At 62.2% G+C, this 17,362-nt stretch overlaps 2 protein-coding genes across 14 annotated transcripts; both read left to right on the top strand.

Moving 5' to 3' along the window:
• Positions 1-2,760: 2,760 nt before the first annotated feature.
• PPP1R27 (protein phosphatase 1 regulatory subunit 27) lies at positions 2,761-5,511 on the top strand. Of its 2 annotated transcripts, none has more exons than XM_077854624.1 (3): positions 2,761-4,684; positions 4,770-4,920; positions 5,190-5,511. In XM_077854624.1, the coding sequence occupies exons 1-3, from the start codon at positions 4,495-4,497 to the stop codon at positions 5,323-5,325; spliced, it is 477 nt and encodes a 158-aa protein (XP_077710750.1). In that variant the 5' UTR covers positions 2,761-4,494; the 3' UTR covers positions 5,326-5,511. The 2 variants fall into 2 exon arrangements, with proteins under 2 accessions (XP_077710750.1, XP_077710751.1); XM_077854625.1 differs by having other exon boundaries at positions 3,039-4,684; positions 5,202-5,511.
• A 391-nt stretch (positions 5,512-5,902) lies between these two features.
• MCRIP1 (MAPK regulated corepressor interacting protein 1) lies at positions 5,903-14,513 on the top strand. 12 transcript variants are annotated; one of them, XM_077854613.1, is made up of 8 exons: positions 5,912-5,956; positions 5,993-6,004; positions 6,645-6,724; positions 7,432-7,556; positions 12,051-12,106; positions 12,206-12,324; positions 12,842-12,943; positions 13,093-14,513. In XM_077854613.1, the coding sequence occupies exons 3-8, from the start codon at positions 6,655-6,657 to the stop codon at positions 13,155-13,157; spliced, it is 537 nt and encodes a 178-aa protein (XP_077710739.1). In that variant the 5' UTR covers positions 5,912-5,956; positions 5,993-6,004; positions 6,645-6,654; the 3' UTR covers positions 13,158-14,513. The 12 variants fall into 12 exon arrangements, with proteins under 12 accessions (XP_077710747.1, XP_077710749.1, XP_077710739.1 ...); XM_077854616.1 differs by having other exon boundaries at positions 5,916-5,953; positions 6,642-6,724; XM_077854614.1 differs by having other exon boundaries at positions 5,925-5,956; positions 6,642-6,724.
• Positions 14,514-17,362: the final 2,849 nt, after the last annotated feature.

Below are 17,362 nucleotides of genomic sequence, written 5' to 3'. Positions count from 1 at the left end.
GCAAGTTACCCAGTTTTGTTTTGCTTTTTTTTACGATTTTATTTATTCATGAGACAGGCAGGGACACAGAGGGAGAAGCAGGCATCATATAGACAGCCTGACGTGGGACTCGATCCAGGGTCTCCAGGATCACGCCCCGGGCTGCAGGTGGCGCTAAACCACGGGGGCTACCCTAAATAAAATCTTTAATTAAAAAAATGTTAGGATGCTAATGTTAAAACTGAAAAGGAGAGCAGCTCCGGTGGCACAGTGGTTTAGTGCCGCCTGCAGCCTGGGGTGTGATCCTAGAGACCCGGGATCGAGTCCTACATAGGGCTTCCTGTGTGGAGCCTGCTTCTCTCTCTGTGTGTGTGTCTCTATGAATAAATAAACAAAATCTTAAAAAAAAAAAAAACTGAAAAGGAAAAATTTCTAAAAAAAAAAAAGAAAAAACCTCAGCTTCCTTGGTTCACACTGAGGACCGTCGGAATTGGTTTTCCTGCAGACGAAGCCACCGGCCTAGCTGCAGTCCTGGGCACATGGGCCTTGTGAGCCCGACTGACTCCTCGGGCCCTGCTGCCCAGCCGCACCTGTGGGTCCCCCTCGAGAGCAGGAGAGGAGCCCCACACGGGGCTGGCGGGCCTTGGGTAGCCATCTGTCCCTGACAGCAGCACCCCCCGGGTCTTGGTATCTGCCGCTCTCAGCTTGTCTACAGGGGCAGGAGGGCCACCTGGTGATCTCCTGGGAGGGGGACGGATGTGGACATACAGTCCACCTTGGGTCAAGGACAGCGCACATAGCTAGGTCTCTACAGAGCCCTGCCTGTCACCGCACGAGTCCCCCAACATCTCCAGCCCTGCCCGCCCAGGGCGCTGATGCCCGTGTGCGGGGGGGCTTCGAGGTGCCGGTGCCTGGCTGGAGACTCCACCGTAGGACGTGCCATGGACATGGCTCTCCGGCGTACTCTGTTCACTGTCGCAGCCTGTGTCCTGCCCCGGCCCTCCCTGCTGTGTCAGCCTGCCCCAGGCCTCCACAGACCTCAGCCCAGGTGAGCGGGACCCTGCGCAGCAGCGGCGCAGCAGCCCGGGCCTCGGGCGGCCTGTCCTGGGGCTGGTCTCCAGCTCCTGCGCTCTGGGGCCTAGGCGCGCTGGGCCTCTGTCCTGCTGATGGAAGGCGACACGCAGGCAGAGAAAGGTGAGCTGGGCCACTTCTGGGGGAGAGGATGGTAGCCCTACCCTTCAGACTGTGAGCCGTTCCCCCAGGGGTCACGGGCGGGGGGGGGGGGGGGGGGGAGCAGAACCTCCGGGGGAGGAAGCCCGCCCCGAGCAAGGCCATCAGGATCCTGCGCTCCCGCCCCATGGATGGGCATGGGTGACCCTGAGCACCCAGCGGTGCTGGCCAGGCCCTGCGCACAGAGCTGGGACCCGGTGCCGCTGCCCGGAGCTGCTGTCATGTGCTCCGGGGAGAGGGACTGAGTCACCCATACCTTTCCTCTTTTGCAGAGGCAGCTGATTAGCACATTCCAGGGCCTGGATTGGCTGGGAGGCTGTGGGGTGGAGTCCAAAACCTGGCGGGGCTGGTGGATTAGCAGGCAACTTTGCAGCTCAGGGTGGTCAGTCAAGGCTTAGCAGCCCGGGACATCCCAAAGCTCCCTCTTCCTCTCCTCCTCCCTTCTCTTCTGCTCTCTGCAGGTGGTTGGAGGCTGCTGCCTCCGAAGTGCACCAGACCCTCGAGGTCCTCGGCCACCAAGCCTGCCGGCAGGGGACAGACACCAGTGGGCCAGGCACCCGTTCTCCTAACAGGCTCTCCAGCTCCGTTTTCTGCGGGACTCAAAGCAGGACTAATTGTGTTTCTCGGCCTTTTCCAAAGTAAGCTTTTTGGGTTAAATATTTCGGCCTGCTCCAGTTCCCTAGAAGGCAGAGCCTAACGGCAACGTCGCACAAACCACGTCACTTCACAGGTTTACTTGGGTGTCAGGGACAAGGCTGGATAAACACTAGGTTTGGTCCTGCCTGTGGCTGCATGAAAGATCCACTTTGCCAGATGGTTGGTCTCAGGTTGGATGCTCCCAGCCGGCTTCTGACGCCCCAGGCCGCGCCCTGGTTCAGAGGACATCCTGTGTCCTCAGCAGAACAAAAAGCACAGCAAAGTACTTTCCAGAGAGTCTATGGTGACTGCGGGGCTTTGGGCACCGGTCCCTTCTCAGATCCACATGGAAACCCCAAAGCTACCGATGCCCAAGCTCTCGGCTCACCTCAGTCTGATGGGCCAGAGGCTTCATCACTGGGGTTGCCTACAGGTTTGCACTGGCCTGAGTTGAGCCCAAAGCTGGTCGCTCTCGGGAAATGCTGTACCCGTGGCGGCCTCACTCAGGGTTCTTGGAGGCCAGACAGAACTTTCCACAGCACCAGACTAGGCAATCTTCACATCAAAGGAAAGTTCAGCCTCCTGTAAACAAGCCAGCAGCAGCTACACCGACTCCTCCCAAGTGACCAGGAGTTAAGATCACCTGGCACCACACTCATACTCGGAGCCCCGAAGTGCAGGAACACTGGGTACCAGCGGGTATCAGGGCTCCCGCAGGGCCTGGGCTGGCAGGGGGGTCCCGCGGGGCCAGGCCGCCAGCAGGTGGAGGCTCTGAGACTGGCTGGGAAACCCTTGTCAGGGCGGGGAGTCTGTCCTAGGCGGTGCCCCATTGCTGCACAGCATTCGGCCGAAGGCTTTGCACCTAGAGGGTGTTAAATACATTTGATTTGGTTTTGTTGGATCAAAACCAGCCTGGTGATGCAAGGCTTGCTGGTCACCAGGCTGCCTGCCCCACCCCCGTGCAGAGTACTGGTCAAGTGCTGGTCAATCTTGGTTCTGTCCTCCTTCAGGACTTCGGTGAGACCACCCACGGGGATCTCACCAACGTTATGGGGGAAGCTCCTCCAACAGTCCTGTGTTGACCCCAGCTCCTCAGTACATGATCTTATTTGGAAATACAGTTGTCACAGATGTGACCAGTCAAGATGAGCTCTTCCTGGACCAGGAAGGAGCCTGATCCCATGACTAGTGTCCTTATAAAAAGTGAAAATTTGGGGACACCTGGGTGGCTCAGTGGTTGAGCATCTGCCTTCGGCTCAGGGTGTGATCCTGGGGTCCTGGGATCAAGTTCCACGTCAGGCTCCCCATGGAGAGCCTGCTTCTCCCTCTGCCTGTCTTTCATGAATAAATAAACAAAACCTTAAAAAAAAAAAAAAGGAAATTTGGACACAGACACGCACACAGGGAGAAGGCCACATGAACGTGAGGGCAGAGATGGGTGGATATGTCCGTCAACGAGAGAACCCCAAGGAGCACCTCCAGACCCCAGGACGTGGGCCCGGAACAGATTCTCCTTGGAAGGAACCCAGGATGCTGACACCTTGATCTTGGACTTCTGGCCTCTAGAATCATGAGAAAATAAAGTTTTAAGCCCCCAGTCTGGTCCTTTGCAACAGCAGCCCTACCAAATGCAGCCAGCCAACCTCACGGGCTGCAGGGGCTGCCCCCGACCCGACAGGTATGCTCCCACTCGTGCGCGCTCATGTCCACTGGCTCCTCTCCCCACGGAAGCGGAAGCCACCTCCAGACGTGGCTGCTGCGGTGAAGACAGTGAGCGACGGCTCAGCCCTCTGCCGCTTAGCCCCTCCCAGGGGTCTGGGCCGGCCAGAGTGCGCGCCCCCCTAGGGATGTGATGGTCCATCCTGCAGGGCAGACCGATGTTCCCTTCAGTGGGAGCACGCGTGGCCTTGGCAGTAAGTGGCAGGAGCCTGGACCCAGGGGAGAGGCGGGGGTCAAGGGAAACAAGTGTGGGATGGGCTGTGGCGAGCGGAGGCCTTTCTTCAGATTCCAACCTGGGACATTTGTGAGGCGGAGGGCGAAGTGGTGTAGGCCCTGGTGAAGGTGACAAGTGACCGGGAGATACGGACGGGGCTGGGCCTTCTCTGTCATGCTCAGGGCCCTGTGCCTCAGCTGTGGGCAGCCCCTGGCTTTCCCGGAGGTCGAAGCAGCCACCTTCACCAGACATCACGGCCTTTCTTCGGAGTTACCAGGTCTCTGGGAGATGCCTGGGTCTTCTCCGTGACCTTGGTACCCACTTGTCTTCCTTATGGGTCCTGTCCTTCTAGTGCCTTCTCCTGTCCTCTGTAAACACCTTCTAGGCCCAGCTGTGGAGCAGACGACAGTGGCCAGGAAGGACCTGACCCCTTTGGCCGGGGCACAGCAACAGGTGGGTTGAAAGATGAGCCATTAAACATGATCCTGAGCGCAGGGCCAGAGCTGCTCTGTTTCAGCCCCTCCCGGCATGAGCATGACTGCGCAGCTTTATATAGCGCTGCGAATCCTATATAAGAGGGACGTGCCCTGGTCACAGGGGAGCACGGGAGCGGGGTGGCACTGGAAAAGACTGCATGCGTTGTGTGACCCGGGCCGGACACGTCCCTTCCCCGAGAAGCAGGGTCCCCACAAGGTGGGCCCTCCACGGCACCCAGGATGCCCAGCAGGACCAGCCGCTATGCCCGCTACAGCCCCCGGCAGCGGCGCAGGCGGCTGCTGGCGGATCGCAGCGTGCGCTTCCCGAATGACGTCCTGTTCCTAGACCACATCCGCCAGGGTGACTTGGAGCAGGTCGGGCGCTTCATCCGGGCTCGGAAAGTCGCCCTGGACACCATCCACCCGTCAGGTGAGTGCCTGCCGGACCAGCGGAGGGTCTGTGGGGTGTCAGGGCAAGGTCTCGGCCTTGACCCCTCGCGCCCTGTCCTGCGCAGGCCTGGCCGCCCTGCACGAAGCAGTGCTCTCTGGAAACCTGGAGTGCGTGAAGCTGCTGGTCAAATACGGTGCAGACATCCACCAGCGGGACGAGACCGGGTGGACACCCCTGCACATCGCCTGCAGTGACGGCTATCCCGACATAGCCAGGTGAGAGGGTCAGGCCAGGGGCTCCAGGACGTGGTCTCCCCGAAGGGGGCCCTGGTCGTACGGCTAGGAACCCTCGGAGCTTCTCGAGTCTCCTTCCTGCCCTCCTGCCTTCCCCAGAGCAAACTAAACTTCCCTCCAGCCTTTGTTTCTGGAGGATCAGGTTTCCTCCTCTTCACCCCTCCTGGAAAAATTAAAACAAAACAAAAACAAAATCAAGATGCCCCTCAGGACTCAGCCTGTGCTCCTCCTGACCGCATCCTCACGGCCAGTTTGCACCCCAGGTACCTCATCTCCCTGGGGGCAGACAGAGACGCCACCAACGATGACGGGGACCTGCCCTCTGACCTCATCGACCCGGACTTCAAGGACCTGGTGGAGCTCTTCCAAGGGACCAAGATGGACTGAGCCCCGCCTGCCCTTCCGGGGCTCCTGCCCCCCAGGTGCCAGGGCCTGTCCCACCGGTGGGGCTGGCAGGCGCCCAGGACCCCGCACCTGGGCACAACCCACCCCTCACACTTCTGGCCTGGCTTTTTCTCCAGGTGAATTTTTTATTGTGACACTTTTTACTTTTTCAATAAATGTCATTCCCTAGCCCCGGTGGTAGCCTCTTTACTGGGGATGGGACCATCTGCTCCCCCGCCTGGCTCATCCGACCCAGGCTGGGGGCCCAGGGGACAGCGCCGGCGCAGTTCCCCCACCCCCCACCTGCCCCCGACTAGACCCCGACCCCGACCCGCGGGCTGTGAGGTCTCCGGCCCGCCAGCCCCGGACCCCCGGGACCCCGCCGCACCCAGCCCTCAGCGGCGCTCCCCGAGGGGGTGCGAACCCCACCCCGCGCCCCGCACCCCGCACCCCGCACCCCCCACCCCCGCCGCGGCCCCGCCCCGGCCCCGCCCCCACCGAGGCCCCGCCCCGCCGGGCGCGCGCGCCGGCCGTCACGTGCCCTCGCGCTGCCCGCACCTGCGCCTGCGCGCGCCTCGGTGACGTCACTTCCGGCCGGGCCCCAGCTGGCGGCGGCGGCGGCGGCGGCGGCGGCGGCGGCGGCGGCGGCGGCGGCGGCGGCGGCGGCGGCCGAGCGGGCGAGGTGAGACGGGAGCAGGGGCGGGGGCGGAGGCGGGGGCGGGGCGGGCGCGGCCGGGACCCGCCCCGGCGCGGCGGCGGGCGCGGGGAGGGCGCGGCGGGCACCGGCTGGGCTCCGCCGCGCCCGAGTTTCTGGGCCTGCCGGGGGCGCGGGTCGCGCGGCGGGCGGGGCGGCGAGGAGCGGGGCGTGGGGACGTGGCGGGCCCCGCTTCCCCGGGGCCACGGGCTCCACGGGGCCGCCGGGGGCCCGCCCTTTTCGGCCTGTGAAGGGGCGGCCGCCGGGGTGGACAAATGTCTTGCCCTCCGTTTTCCAAAGGGGACGTTCCTGAGGATGCTTCGTGGCTCTCGGAGTGCAGCCGCCGCCCCCCCGCCCCCCGCCCCCCGCCGAGACTTTCCTTCCTTCCGTTTTCCAGCCTTCCCCGCGGTGCCGGCCTCCGCCCGCAGGTGGTGCGCGGCTAGGTGCGGGGTGGCCAGGGTGCGCGCTGTCTGCAGGGCCCGCCCGCCCCGGGGCTGCGGGGGTGCTGCACGGACGGGGTGGACGCCCCGTGTGGGTCCGAGTCGTGACACCGAGGGTGTGGAGGTGCAGACGCCAGGCCCCCCGGCCAGCCCTGGGAGGCTTCCAAGGAAAGGCGGTCTTTTAGCAGAATCCCAAGGATGAGCAAGATCCTGTTGGGCGGCGGGGACACCTTGAGCAAAGGCCCGAGACGTCAGCGGGGAGCAGCGAGTGAGTTCTGGGGTTGAGAGAGAGAGAAAGAGAGAGAGAGCGAGCAGTGGGAGTGAGGAGGAGCCGGGCAGGAGCCTCCTCCAGGACCCAGGACGGAGGCTTGACGGGGGTGAGCTTAGGGGATGCTGAGGTTTCTGGGTCCGGGGGTAAGGGTGCCCAGGCTCAGGGCTACTGCTTGGGATGCAAGCTGCTGCCATCAGCCAGGAAGGGGGGGCGAGGGCATGCTTCGAGTTTGGATCCGAGGTCTTCAGGGGAATGCCCCTTGGGGCGTCTAGTGCAGCGCTACTCTGGCACCCGTGTCGATAGCAGTTTTTTGTTTTCTTTTTAAGTTTTCATTTATTTATTCATGAGACACAGAGAGAGAGAGGCAAAAACAGGCAGAGGGAGAAGCAGGCTCCACGCAGGAAGCCCGACGCGGGACTCGATCCCGGGTCTCCAGGATCACGCCCTGGGCTGAAGGCAGGCGCTAAACCGTTGAGCCCCCCCGGGCTGCCCTGCAGATCTTTTTCTAGAAGGCTTAACGGCTGAAAGTGTCCAGTACCGCAGAGACAAGGAATGTCATGGGAAAGTGGAATCCAAGAAAATTCAAGTATCAGAAATTCCAAAAGAAGACAGAACAACCACCGTTTGCATCACTGATTCTAGCTCTAGAACACTCATTGTCACTTTCCTGAACAACAGCATGTCATCTCCTCTCCTGTCCTTAGGCATATGGCTGTGTGCGAGGAAAGAATTTGAGACTGCGGGGCTGGAGGCTGGGCATCGGGTTCCCCATGACCTGTCTCCCGCCCAGGAGGTCTCAGAAAGTCCTTGGTTCCCCTGCAAGAGCAAGGTACAAAACTTATCCATTGGGGGAGACTCCCTCCTCGTCTCTGAGCAGGGCCACGTTGATGCCAAGGGGGCCTGCCAGCGGGTGTGGGAGAGGCCATTGGCAGGCTCTTGGGTGCTCAGGTCGGCTGAGGTGTCTGAGCCTGGCCCTGACTGCTGTGGCCCTGGAGGCTCAGAGGCTAACAGCCACTTGGGGCTCAGACCCTGCTTTGCTGGGTGGCAGCTGGTGGCACTGCAGCCTTTTCACATGTCCTGGGCTTCCGTGGGCCTCCAGGTCCTTGTGAAGGGGCTGGCGCCGCATCTGGTGCACCCAGCACTGTTCTGGACTGTGTGTCATAGTCAGCAATGCCCTGCCACTCCCAGAAGCGCCCAGTTAGACGGTGTGCTCTTTCTGTGATTGTCCTGTCTGTTGTCAAGCAGGAGAGCCTAGTGCGCATCCTTGGGGACTGCTTTGGCTTAGATGAGTACTGTGAGGCCCAGAGGGGAAAGGGGCTTCCCTGGAGGCAGCAGAGCAAGGGACGGATGATCTCCAGCCACAGAATTGTTTTGGACCTTGCCGTGTGCCCAGCACGTAGCCACTGGCTGCCGTGAGCCCCGCAGAGTGTGCAGTGGGGGGCAGCGTGTGGCTCCCTGTGGTGATGGCAGCGGGCAGAGGGGGCTGTGTGTCGGAGACTGTGCTTGGGGGTGGGCTGGAGCCCAGCAGAGACACCTGAAGAAATAGACTGGGCCACGCTGGGGGCTCCATGACAGCACAGGGCCCAGGGTGTGCAGGCGGGGGATTCTTTGGGGAGGGGTGTCAGGACCGGAGTGGGGGAGAGTGGTGCAGGAGACTGTGCTGCCGTACCGGGTGGTAGCTGGCCAAGGGGAGGCTGCGGATGGGAAGAGGTAGCCCGAGAGCACATTGGCGGCTCTGGGAAGGATGGCCCTGGGCTTGCCAAGGGTGGGATCGTGGGCCAGAGGAGACCATTGTTGTGTCATTAGATCTGAGACACCAGGAACTGAGCTGCCCCTCACATCACTGTCACCCGAACCCGTAGGACACTGGCAAACGTCAACATACTGGCAATTGCCAGGTGTGGCGATACTTCAAAACCATTAAAGTGAAAAAAGTATCTTGGAGTTGATGGGACTAAGTGTATATAGTAAGATTTTAAGGTCCAGAGTTGAAAAAATAACTTTTTGAAAAGATTTTATCTGTGGGAGAGAGAGGGCGCGCCCAGGAGCATGAGCAGAGGGGAGGTGCAGAGGAAGAGGGAGAAGCAGAGTCCCCCCCCCCCCCCCGCCCCCGCCCCAAGCAGGGAGCTCCACCCGCGATCATGGCCTGAGCTGAAGGCGGATGGAGCCACGCGGGTGCCCCCAGAGCTGGGAAGTAGTTGCGCTTCATAGTCCTTGTGAGCAGAAGAGGGAAGACAGATGAGAGGAGGGGTCTCTGGCCTGGGCGTCTGGCCGGCAGCCCCTGCCCCCTGCGCACCGGGCTTTCGTCCTCCTGGACTTGAGGCTCCGTGGTCCTCGTGGCGTGGCCTGTCTTGCTAGGGGTCCTTGGCCACTGGCCCCAGTGCGCTGGTCACTTGGCCCCTCCACACCTGCCTCTTCCGTGGCCGTGGTCAGCCCGGCCTCCGGCCTCCCTTCAGAGCTGCTCCTCCCCACGGCAGCCTCGCTGACCACCCACTTCCTCCCCGTGTTCCACGGAGACCGTTCCTGCTGAGCAGGTTTGTCACGCTGGTCCAGTGGTCGCTTAGGTCCAGGTTGTACTTGACTCCAGCTGTTCCCTTAGATGGGTCTCCGCCGACCTGAGCCTCTGTGGCTCGGCCTCTGCTGGGGCTGCTCCCAGCCTGCTCCTGGCCCCAGGCTTCCATCCTCTGTCCTTTTGGGTCACTTCCTTTTGCTCAGCCTCAGTGCTAGGATTTGCCTGCTCTTGTGTGGTTCATGTTCCCAGCGGTGTCAACTTCAGTGGCGAGAGTGGGCCCGACATAGGCCACCTTTTCTGGTGGCTCTTCCTTTAGGTGCTCATGAGTGACGCCTCTCTGGCCGCTCTTGTGTGCCTCCCAGTGGCCTCATGGCCCTTGTGTCAGACACGTACCCGGGACTAGAATGGTTTGTCAGGGTGTGCGTGATTATTCATGTATTTTTTTTTTTAAGATTTTAGGGGCTCCCTGGGTGGCTCAGCAGTTTAGTGCCTGCCTTTGGGCATGATCCTGGGGTCCCTGGGTCAGGTCCCGCGTCGGGCTCCCTGCGTGGAGCCTGCTTCTGCCTCTGCCTATATTTCTGTCTTTCTTTGTGTCTCTCATGAATAAATAAAATATATTTTTTAAAGATTTTATTTATTTTTTCATGATAGTCACAGAGGAGAGAGAGAGAGAGGCAGAGACACAGGCAGAGGGAGAAGCAGGCTCCATGCACCGGGAGCCTGACGTGAGATTCGATCCCGGGTCTCCAGGATCGCGCCCTGGGCCAAAGGCAGGCGCCAAACCGCTGCGCCACCCAGGGATCCCATATTTTTTAAAAATATTTTACTTCTTTACTGACGAGAGACACAGAGAGCGAGGCACAGACACAGGCAGAGGGAGAAACAGGCTCCACGCAGGGAGCCTGACGTGGGACTCCATCCCGGGTCTCCAGGATCACGCCCTGGGCTGAAGGCAGTGCTAAGCTGCTGAGCCACCTGGGCTGCCTCTAAAATGTCATTTTATTTGTTCTTCTGGCCCCCGGGCTCTGAGAACCCACTGAAGGTATGACTCCGGGCAAAGGTGCTTCCTAGTTTAGTTTATCCAGGGTACCAGAAATCTCCCTAACTGAAGTAGGACGTCCGTACGGGCGGGCCTTTGGTGACAGAGGCCCAGGCCTGGGACAGGGAGCACATGTCATGCTGCTGCTTTAGTCAGGAACCGGGGGCAGCCGGGCTGGGTCCTCCAGGTGGGGCCCTAGTGCTCCGGTCACAGGTACTCCCGCGCAGGCCCACTGCCCTGGGGCCAGCCCAGATGAGGCCTTCGGTCTGCAGAGACAGAGGAGCAGGTGAGGTGTCCAGAGACCCCCACTGTGGCAGGTGTGTGCAGGGTGGCGGGAGCCGAGAGGGTAAGCACCTGGGTTAGCCTGAGAGGGTGAGTAGGGGACCCTGAGATGAGGGCCCCGGGCCCATGAAGGCCAGTGGTCCCCAGGGGCTGTGACTGGGCGGTGGGGGGGCAGGCTGCCCTGCGGGGAGAGGCCTGAAGTGGGGCAGGGGAGGCACGAAGGGCAGGTGCCCTGCGGCCGGGGTCTCCCAGGTTGAGGGGGACAAGCTGGGAGAGGGGCAGGAGATGACGAGGGCCTGGCTGAGGGCAGGCAGGGGCTGGCCCGTCCTCCTGGAGCTTCACGCCTTGTGCCGCTGAGGACAGCCCGAGTATCTCAGGGTGTCCTCGGCCAGAGCGGGCCTTTCCTCTGCTCTGGTGTTCGGGAGGCTGGTGCCTGGGAAAGAGGACCATGGGCAGCGAGACCCCTGAGTCCGGGAAAGAAGTCACTTTGCGAGGGGCAGGGCAGGGCTCGGGGTCCCCTGTGTCCTCCTGGAAGCTGGCCGTATGCTCAGTCGCCCTTGTTTGGAACTTGGCTTGTGTTTACCCGTGCAGGTGTTCAAACGCTGGATCATTTATGAGATGACCGAGCAAAGTAGGGAGCAAGTGCACCCAGCGCCCCATCTTTCCGGGCCTTTGGGAAGGTCTGCAGCTACATGCTGTGGGCTGTGTGGGGCCCCAGGGCCCCCCAGTACCTAGGGGCAACCTGTCCTGGGGCCGGCCCGGGACAGGCCGCTCCCTGGCCGTGTGCTATTCTCAGCCAGAGGGGGCACGTCCAGCTGGCTATGGTGACACTGAGCCTGAAGATACCCCCCCACCCCGGGGGGCTAAAACCTGAGCTGAGGGAGGCTGTGAACGGGCAGCAACCCCGGGCTCTCTGTCCCTGGGTCAGGCCTTCCCCCAGCCTCCCGTCTGTGCTGGGGCCCCAGGCCCCGGAGGCTGCGCATGCCCTGCATCCCCTGGGCCCCGGCCTCCGCCGGGCTCCTCACCCAGACGCACGTCCCTGTTTTGCGGGTGGGAACCAGACTCAGTGGAAACAGGGCGCCGGCCCTGCGGCAGGAAGGCAGAGTTAGGGTCCTGGGGTCGCTGAGCCCTTCCTGACGGGTGTTCTGTCTTCTGGAAAGGCGGCCCCAGGGCACTGCTGCTGGCGCCACCAGGCTGCCTACCGCAGGGGAAGGGCTCCCCGGCGGCAGGGGTCCCGGCCCAGGGGTGCTGGGGACTCGGCTGTTCCTAGTGGACGGCAGGTTGCTGGCCCCCGGCCTCACGGGGTTGTGTCTGCCCGGCTTGTGGCCTCCTCTGGAGGGGTTCCTGGTAGGCCGCGAGCCCGGAGCAGTTTGTCGGGAGCTTGAGAGAGGAAGTAGACCGCCCGCGCCTCCCCGAGCCTCCCCGCCCCGCAGCCCCGTAGCCCCGTGGAGACGGTGACTGTCCCGCTCCCGGCCCTCCTTCCCTTTCAGAGGCCGAGGGGACCCGGCAGTGCAGCGCAAGGACCAGACGCCCCCGCGATGACCAGGTGGGTCTCGGGCAGTGGCGCGACCTCCCCCGGGGGAGGGGAGGGGAGAGGGTGGGCCCCGCTGCCCCCAGCCCACCCTCATGTGCCGGGCATCCCCAGTTCCCCTGTCTCCAGAGTCGTCTACAACGGCAAGAGGAACAGTAGCCCCCGGTCTCCCCCCAGTAGCACCGAGATCTTCACCCCGGCCCATGAGGAGAATGTGCGCTTCATTTACGAAGGTACGTGGGGAGCTCCCCAGAGCCCTCCTCCTCTGCACCCCGCCCTCAGGGCCGGGGGCCAGGTCCACAGGGGACTTGCCTGGTGAGGAGACTGGTGCTGCCAGTGGGGGCAGGCAGCCCCTCGGGGGAGGAGCATGGGAGCTGGGCAGGTCTGCAGGGGCAGGAGCCGCGTGCAGGACGGGCAAGTAGGGGCAGCCATGTGTCGTGACCGTGTGCCAGGAGGCAGGGGCTGGGGGAGCAGGGAAAGGTGCGGAGCCTGAGTGGAGGATCGAGAGCCCATGGGCCCCGGTCACGGTACAGATGCGGGCGGGCCCCCTAGGAGCCGGGATGGGTGTAGGGAGGGGAGAGGGGTGCTTTGAGGACAGCCTCAGGTCGGGAGCAGGCCGGCGGGGGGGGCTGCGGGCTGTGAGGTGGGGGGTGAGGGGAGGGCCGGGGAGGGGTGCGGGGCTGACCGCTTGGACCCGGCCCGCTGCGCAGCCATCTGGGGGCTCTGATGCCACCTCGTTGCTTCTGGCAGCCTGGCAGGGCGTGGAGCGAGATCTGCGGAGCCAGATGTCAGGCAGCGAGCGGGGCCTGGTGGAGGAGTATGTGGAGAAGGTCCCTAACCCCAGTCTGAAGAGTGAGTGGAGGAGCGGACCTAGCAGGGAGCGGCCTGGCCAGGGGCAGTGCTGGGGGGCGGGCAGGAAGGCCCCTCTACTTGGGAGGCGGTCTGGGGCGCAGGCCCTGCCTCCCATCTGTGCCCCCACTGACCACTCTATCCCCCCACAGCCTTCAAGCCCATTGACCTGAGTGACCTGAAGCGCCGGAACACGCCGGACACCAAGAAGTCCTGAAGGGCACTGGGGTCCCTCCCCTGGCCTCTGGGAGACCGGGTGCCGCCTCATGGTGGTCTCCTGTGGGCCCAGCTCCTGGGAAGGGGGGGGGACGTGCGCCCGCAGGGCTGTCAACCCCAGGACCAGGAGGGGCGTGGTCAGTGGCCAGGGCTTGCCCTTCCTCCCCAAGGCCCCTCCTTTCTTCTCAGGGGCCGTCAGGCTGCCCCTGTCCCTGGGGGGGGTCTGGGCCCCGCCAGCCCCGGCTCTCCCCCTGGTTGTGTCTAGAGCTACGTGCTCTGCCCCCACCCCAGGGCCTTGACCCTGACTCCCCTCCGCTTCCCATCACCTTCCACCGCCCCTCCCCCCCAGCTTTTCCAAGGTCAGGAAGGCAATGAGGGCCCTCTGCTGTCCCCCGGGCTGGTGGGCCCAGGCTTGTCCCTAAGGGGGCCCGTCTCACACCCCGTGTCCCCCCCCACCCTCTGCTGCTTTTCCATCCTGGACACATTGGGGAGCGTCTAATTCTTCACCCTGCTGTCCAGCCTGGCCCGTCCTCCCCTGCATCAGCTTCAGGATGGCAGCAGCTCTCCAGGCCTGCGATGCCACCGAGCACCCCCCTCCACGAGGGTCCTGGGCAGCCAGGCCTACCCCCTTGCTGTGTGCGGCCCCGTGGCCCCGGCAGTCCCTTTGGACAGGGGCATGGGGCTGATCCTGGCCCCGAACTATGTGCCAGGGTGGTCACCAGGGTCCCCTGTTGTTCCTGTGCCCTCCAAAAGCCAAGTGTCTATGACTGGAGCCCAAGGGCCAGTGAATAAAGGCAGGTGGCACTGGATTGGCCCCTTGGTCTGTCAGGCCCCTGTCCCAGCAGCCCACTCAGGGCTGGACGTCCAGGGTCGTGCTCCAGGCTGCTGAACCCAGAAATTCCATCTGGTCCCTGAGTTCTTCTAGGGGGTGCTCAAGCCTCCTGGGGGGGGGCACTGGGAGGCAGAGGGTGGGGGGTTTCTGGAGGAGGGAGGCTGAGGCAGCCTTCCTGTGTTCTTCAAGGGACCAGCCCCCTCCGGGTGGGGGCCCTGGACCTACACACTGGCCCCAGGGGAAGGATGGCCACTGGACCCCGAGAGACCCAGGCGCACTTGACCTTCAGACCTGGAAAGCCCCGCTAGGCCAGGCCCAGATAGCCAAACGAATTTATTTTGGGAACACCGTTTCCTGGAAGAGTATTCTGAGGCCCTACAGGTGACTCCAGGAGGTGTCTTCTTCGGCATGGGGGGGTGCTCCCCAGGGACAGGGCGCAGGAAGGACAAGTCATGTAATAAACAGCTGCCTGGGCTCGCTGCCAGTGGGCGCTGGCTGGTGCCGGGCCCTGAGCCAAGTCTCTAACCACATGGCCTTGTTTGCTCCCCGGGGACCTGTGGGGTGTTTTGCTGAGGGGTTGGGATACCTACAGCTCCCCTCCTTGGCCTCTTGTGCGATGTGATAGCTGTGGGCCTGTACCCCCCTGCGGACCACAGGGGACCCCGCAAAGGCTTGTCACTCAGCGTCCCTGCCAACCTAGCTGCTTTGGGAGGCGGAGGCCCTCAGGCTGTGGTCTTTCTGCCAAGAACACCTTGGAGGTGGGAATGTGCTTAGGAGTCCACGCGCTAGGAGGGCGCAGCCCGGCTGGGGGCAGGGGCAGGGAGGCATGCTGCTGGGTGTGCAGACGTCCCTGACGGGGTGGGGCGGGGGTCACTCCGTGTGGCCCTAAAGGGGGTCGTGGGGACCAGGGGCCGGCGTGGGTGGAGGGGGAGGTGGGGCACAGGTGGTGGGAGGGCGGAGGGCCCGCCTCTCCGAGGGGCACGAACTGTCTGGGCTGAGGGCAGCCCCAGCTGCTCCCTGTCCAGGGTGCGGGGGGCCCTCACCAGGCCCGGGCTGCGTGGCACTGCCGCAGACTCCGCCTCGGGTGCAGGGAGGATGGGAGCATCGGTTTGGCCCTCAGTTTACTCTGCACATGTGCACATCACTTCCGATCACTGTTGACAACTCCGTGGGGCAAGTTCTAACCACCCTACGTCTGCAAGTGAAATGGTGACCTTTTGGAGACGGGTCCTACTCAAATTTTTAGGCTTTTAATTTTGTTTTGTTTAGATTTTACTTATTTATTCATGAGAGACACAGAGCGAGGCAGAGACACAGCAGAGGGAGAAGCAGGCTCCCTGTGGGGAGCCCGATGCAGGGCTTGATCCCAGGACCCTGGGGTCATGGCCTGCGCTGAAGGCAGGTGCTCAGCTGCTGAGCCAGCCAGGCGTCCCTGGACTTTTAATTTTATCAGTTTTAATTCAGTAAATACTGAACACGTGCTCTGAGCATGTTTATGTGTATTGAGCATGAACAGCAATCCCCAAATACCTGCTCCCCAGTCCGTGTTCCCTTGACACCTTAACCTGCGGGTTATGGCCCCGGGGCGGGAAGGCCAGGTGTAGCTGTGTCCACTGCCCACCTGCCCCGCTGTGTCCCCTGCCCCGTCTATGCATTGAAGGGCCTTGGCTGCTTCAAGATGGAGTTTCCTGAATTCCAGGTTTGACTGGTCACGTCCTGGCAACCGGCTTCTCTGTCCCCTGCGTTTCTTTTTTATTTGTTTGTTTGTTCATGAGAGACACAGAGAGAGAGAGGCAGAGACACAGGCGGAGGGAGAAGCAGGCTCCACGCAGGGAGCCCGACTGGGACTCCAGGATCAGGCCCTGGGCTGAAGGTGGCGCTAAGCCGCTGAGCCACCCGGGGTGTCCTGTCCCCTGCATCTCTGTAAATAAGAGATCTGGAGGCTCCATGGGATTCCTGGGGTGACACCTTGGATGTGAAAGGACTGCTCTGGCTGTCATGTGGGGAACAGACCGGGGGCGGGGGGAGGGCAGAGACCTCCCCAAGCTACCTTGGGACTGTGGGAAGAGGAAGCTGAGTGAGGGGCTTGGGGAACTCTAGGAGGTGCAGATTTGGGGGGCCCAGGGGCTGGAGATGGGGAATCGTCTAGACAGTGGTAGTTTTCACCTAGGATGAGGGAAGAAGGTGGACTGTTCCGGGCGCTGTGGGCGAGGAGGGGAGGGGGTAGTGGGGGGGGAAGGGGACTGAGCAGTGCAAAGAGCTCAGGGAAGGCAAGCAGGGACAGGGCCCGAGGCTGAGGCTGTCCAAGCGTCCAGGAAGAGGGGAGGCTGTGCGGGGAGTGCACCAGCCGCCTCCCCCCCCCCCCAGACAACCATTTCCAAGTCTTCAGCTGATTGATTGTATTTCTATTTCTAGATGGCAAACACACAGTGCTCTCGGTTTTCCTACTTCATTCTTGTCCCCGCTGCCACTATACAGACACGTCCTTCCCCCCCACCATCCTCCCTAGATGGCTCTTTTCTCCTCTCCTAACTTTGGTTACATCATCCTGCAGTATTTACATTATGATGTCTATGTTTGTAATTCAGAGTTAAACCATGTGGTGAATTATGACTTTTTGCCCAACTTTTTGTTTTCCTTGAAGTTACTAATGGCCTTCTTTTTTCATCTACTTAGTTTCCTATGTACTAACACTAATTACGTTTTGAACTCTCCACCAGGTCATTTAAATTTCTCGTCAGTGTACTTACTTTGGTCCCCTTTAGGGTAGTCTGGGGGAGCTTTCTGCCTGCTTGATGTCCCCTTGCCCAGTGATGCACTCATCTGCCTTCCTGGGGGTGACCTCTCCACTCTCCCAGGTCTGATCCCTGTTTATTGTTTTTTTGTTTTGTTTTGATCCCTGTTTATTGTAGTCTAGGTTTTCCCCTTTGCTGTTTCTCACACTCTTTAGTAGCACGTGTGTATACGTGTGCACACCTGCACGGCAGGATCCGTATAGTCCTTTGGAGGCCTGGAGTGAAGGACTGCAGAGGCGACGGAAGAGCCCCAGGGCCTGGGGTGCCCATTTTCCTGGACAGGGGCTATCATGTGGGTGCTGGGCTCAGCGGCTCGTGCCCCCGCCTCCCCACCTGCCCCCCGCCTGGTCGGAGCCGATGCTTATTGGCCAATAGGCCGGGCAGGTCCAGCCCCCGCCAGGCCTCTGCCTCTGCCCTCCCCTCTCCCGGTTGGCTCCGGTTCCCTTGGGGACAGGGCCAAGGGTGAAGGAGGGTGAGGGCGCAGGGAGTCAGGGTAGAGAGGGCTGTCAGGAGGCCACTGGGTGGGTGACGCCCCCCCGGCAGTCACCAACCCCTGGCTCAGCTGGCGTGAAGGAGAAC

The sequence above is a fragment of the Canis aureus genome, chromosome 16 (genome assembly GCF_053574225.1).
Source record: "Canis aureus isolate CA01 chromosome 16, VMU_Caureus_v.1.0, whole genome shotgun sequence".
NCBI classification, from domain to species: domain Eukaryota; kingdom Metazoa; phylum Chordata; class Mammalia; order Carnivora; family Canidae; genus Canis; species Canis aureus.
This window is presented reverse-complemented; position numbering and strand designations above follow the sequence as displayed.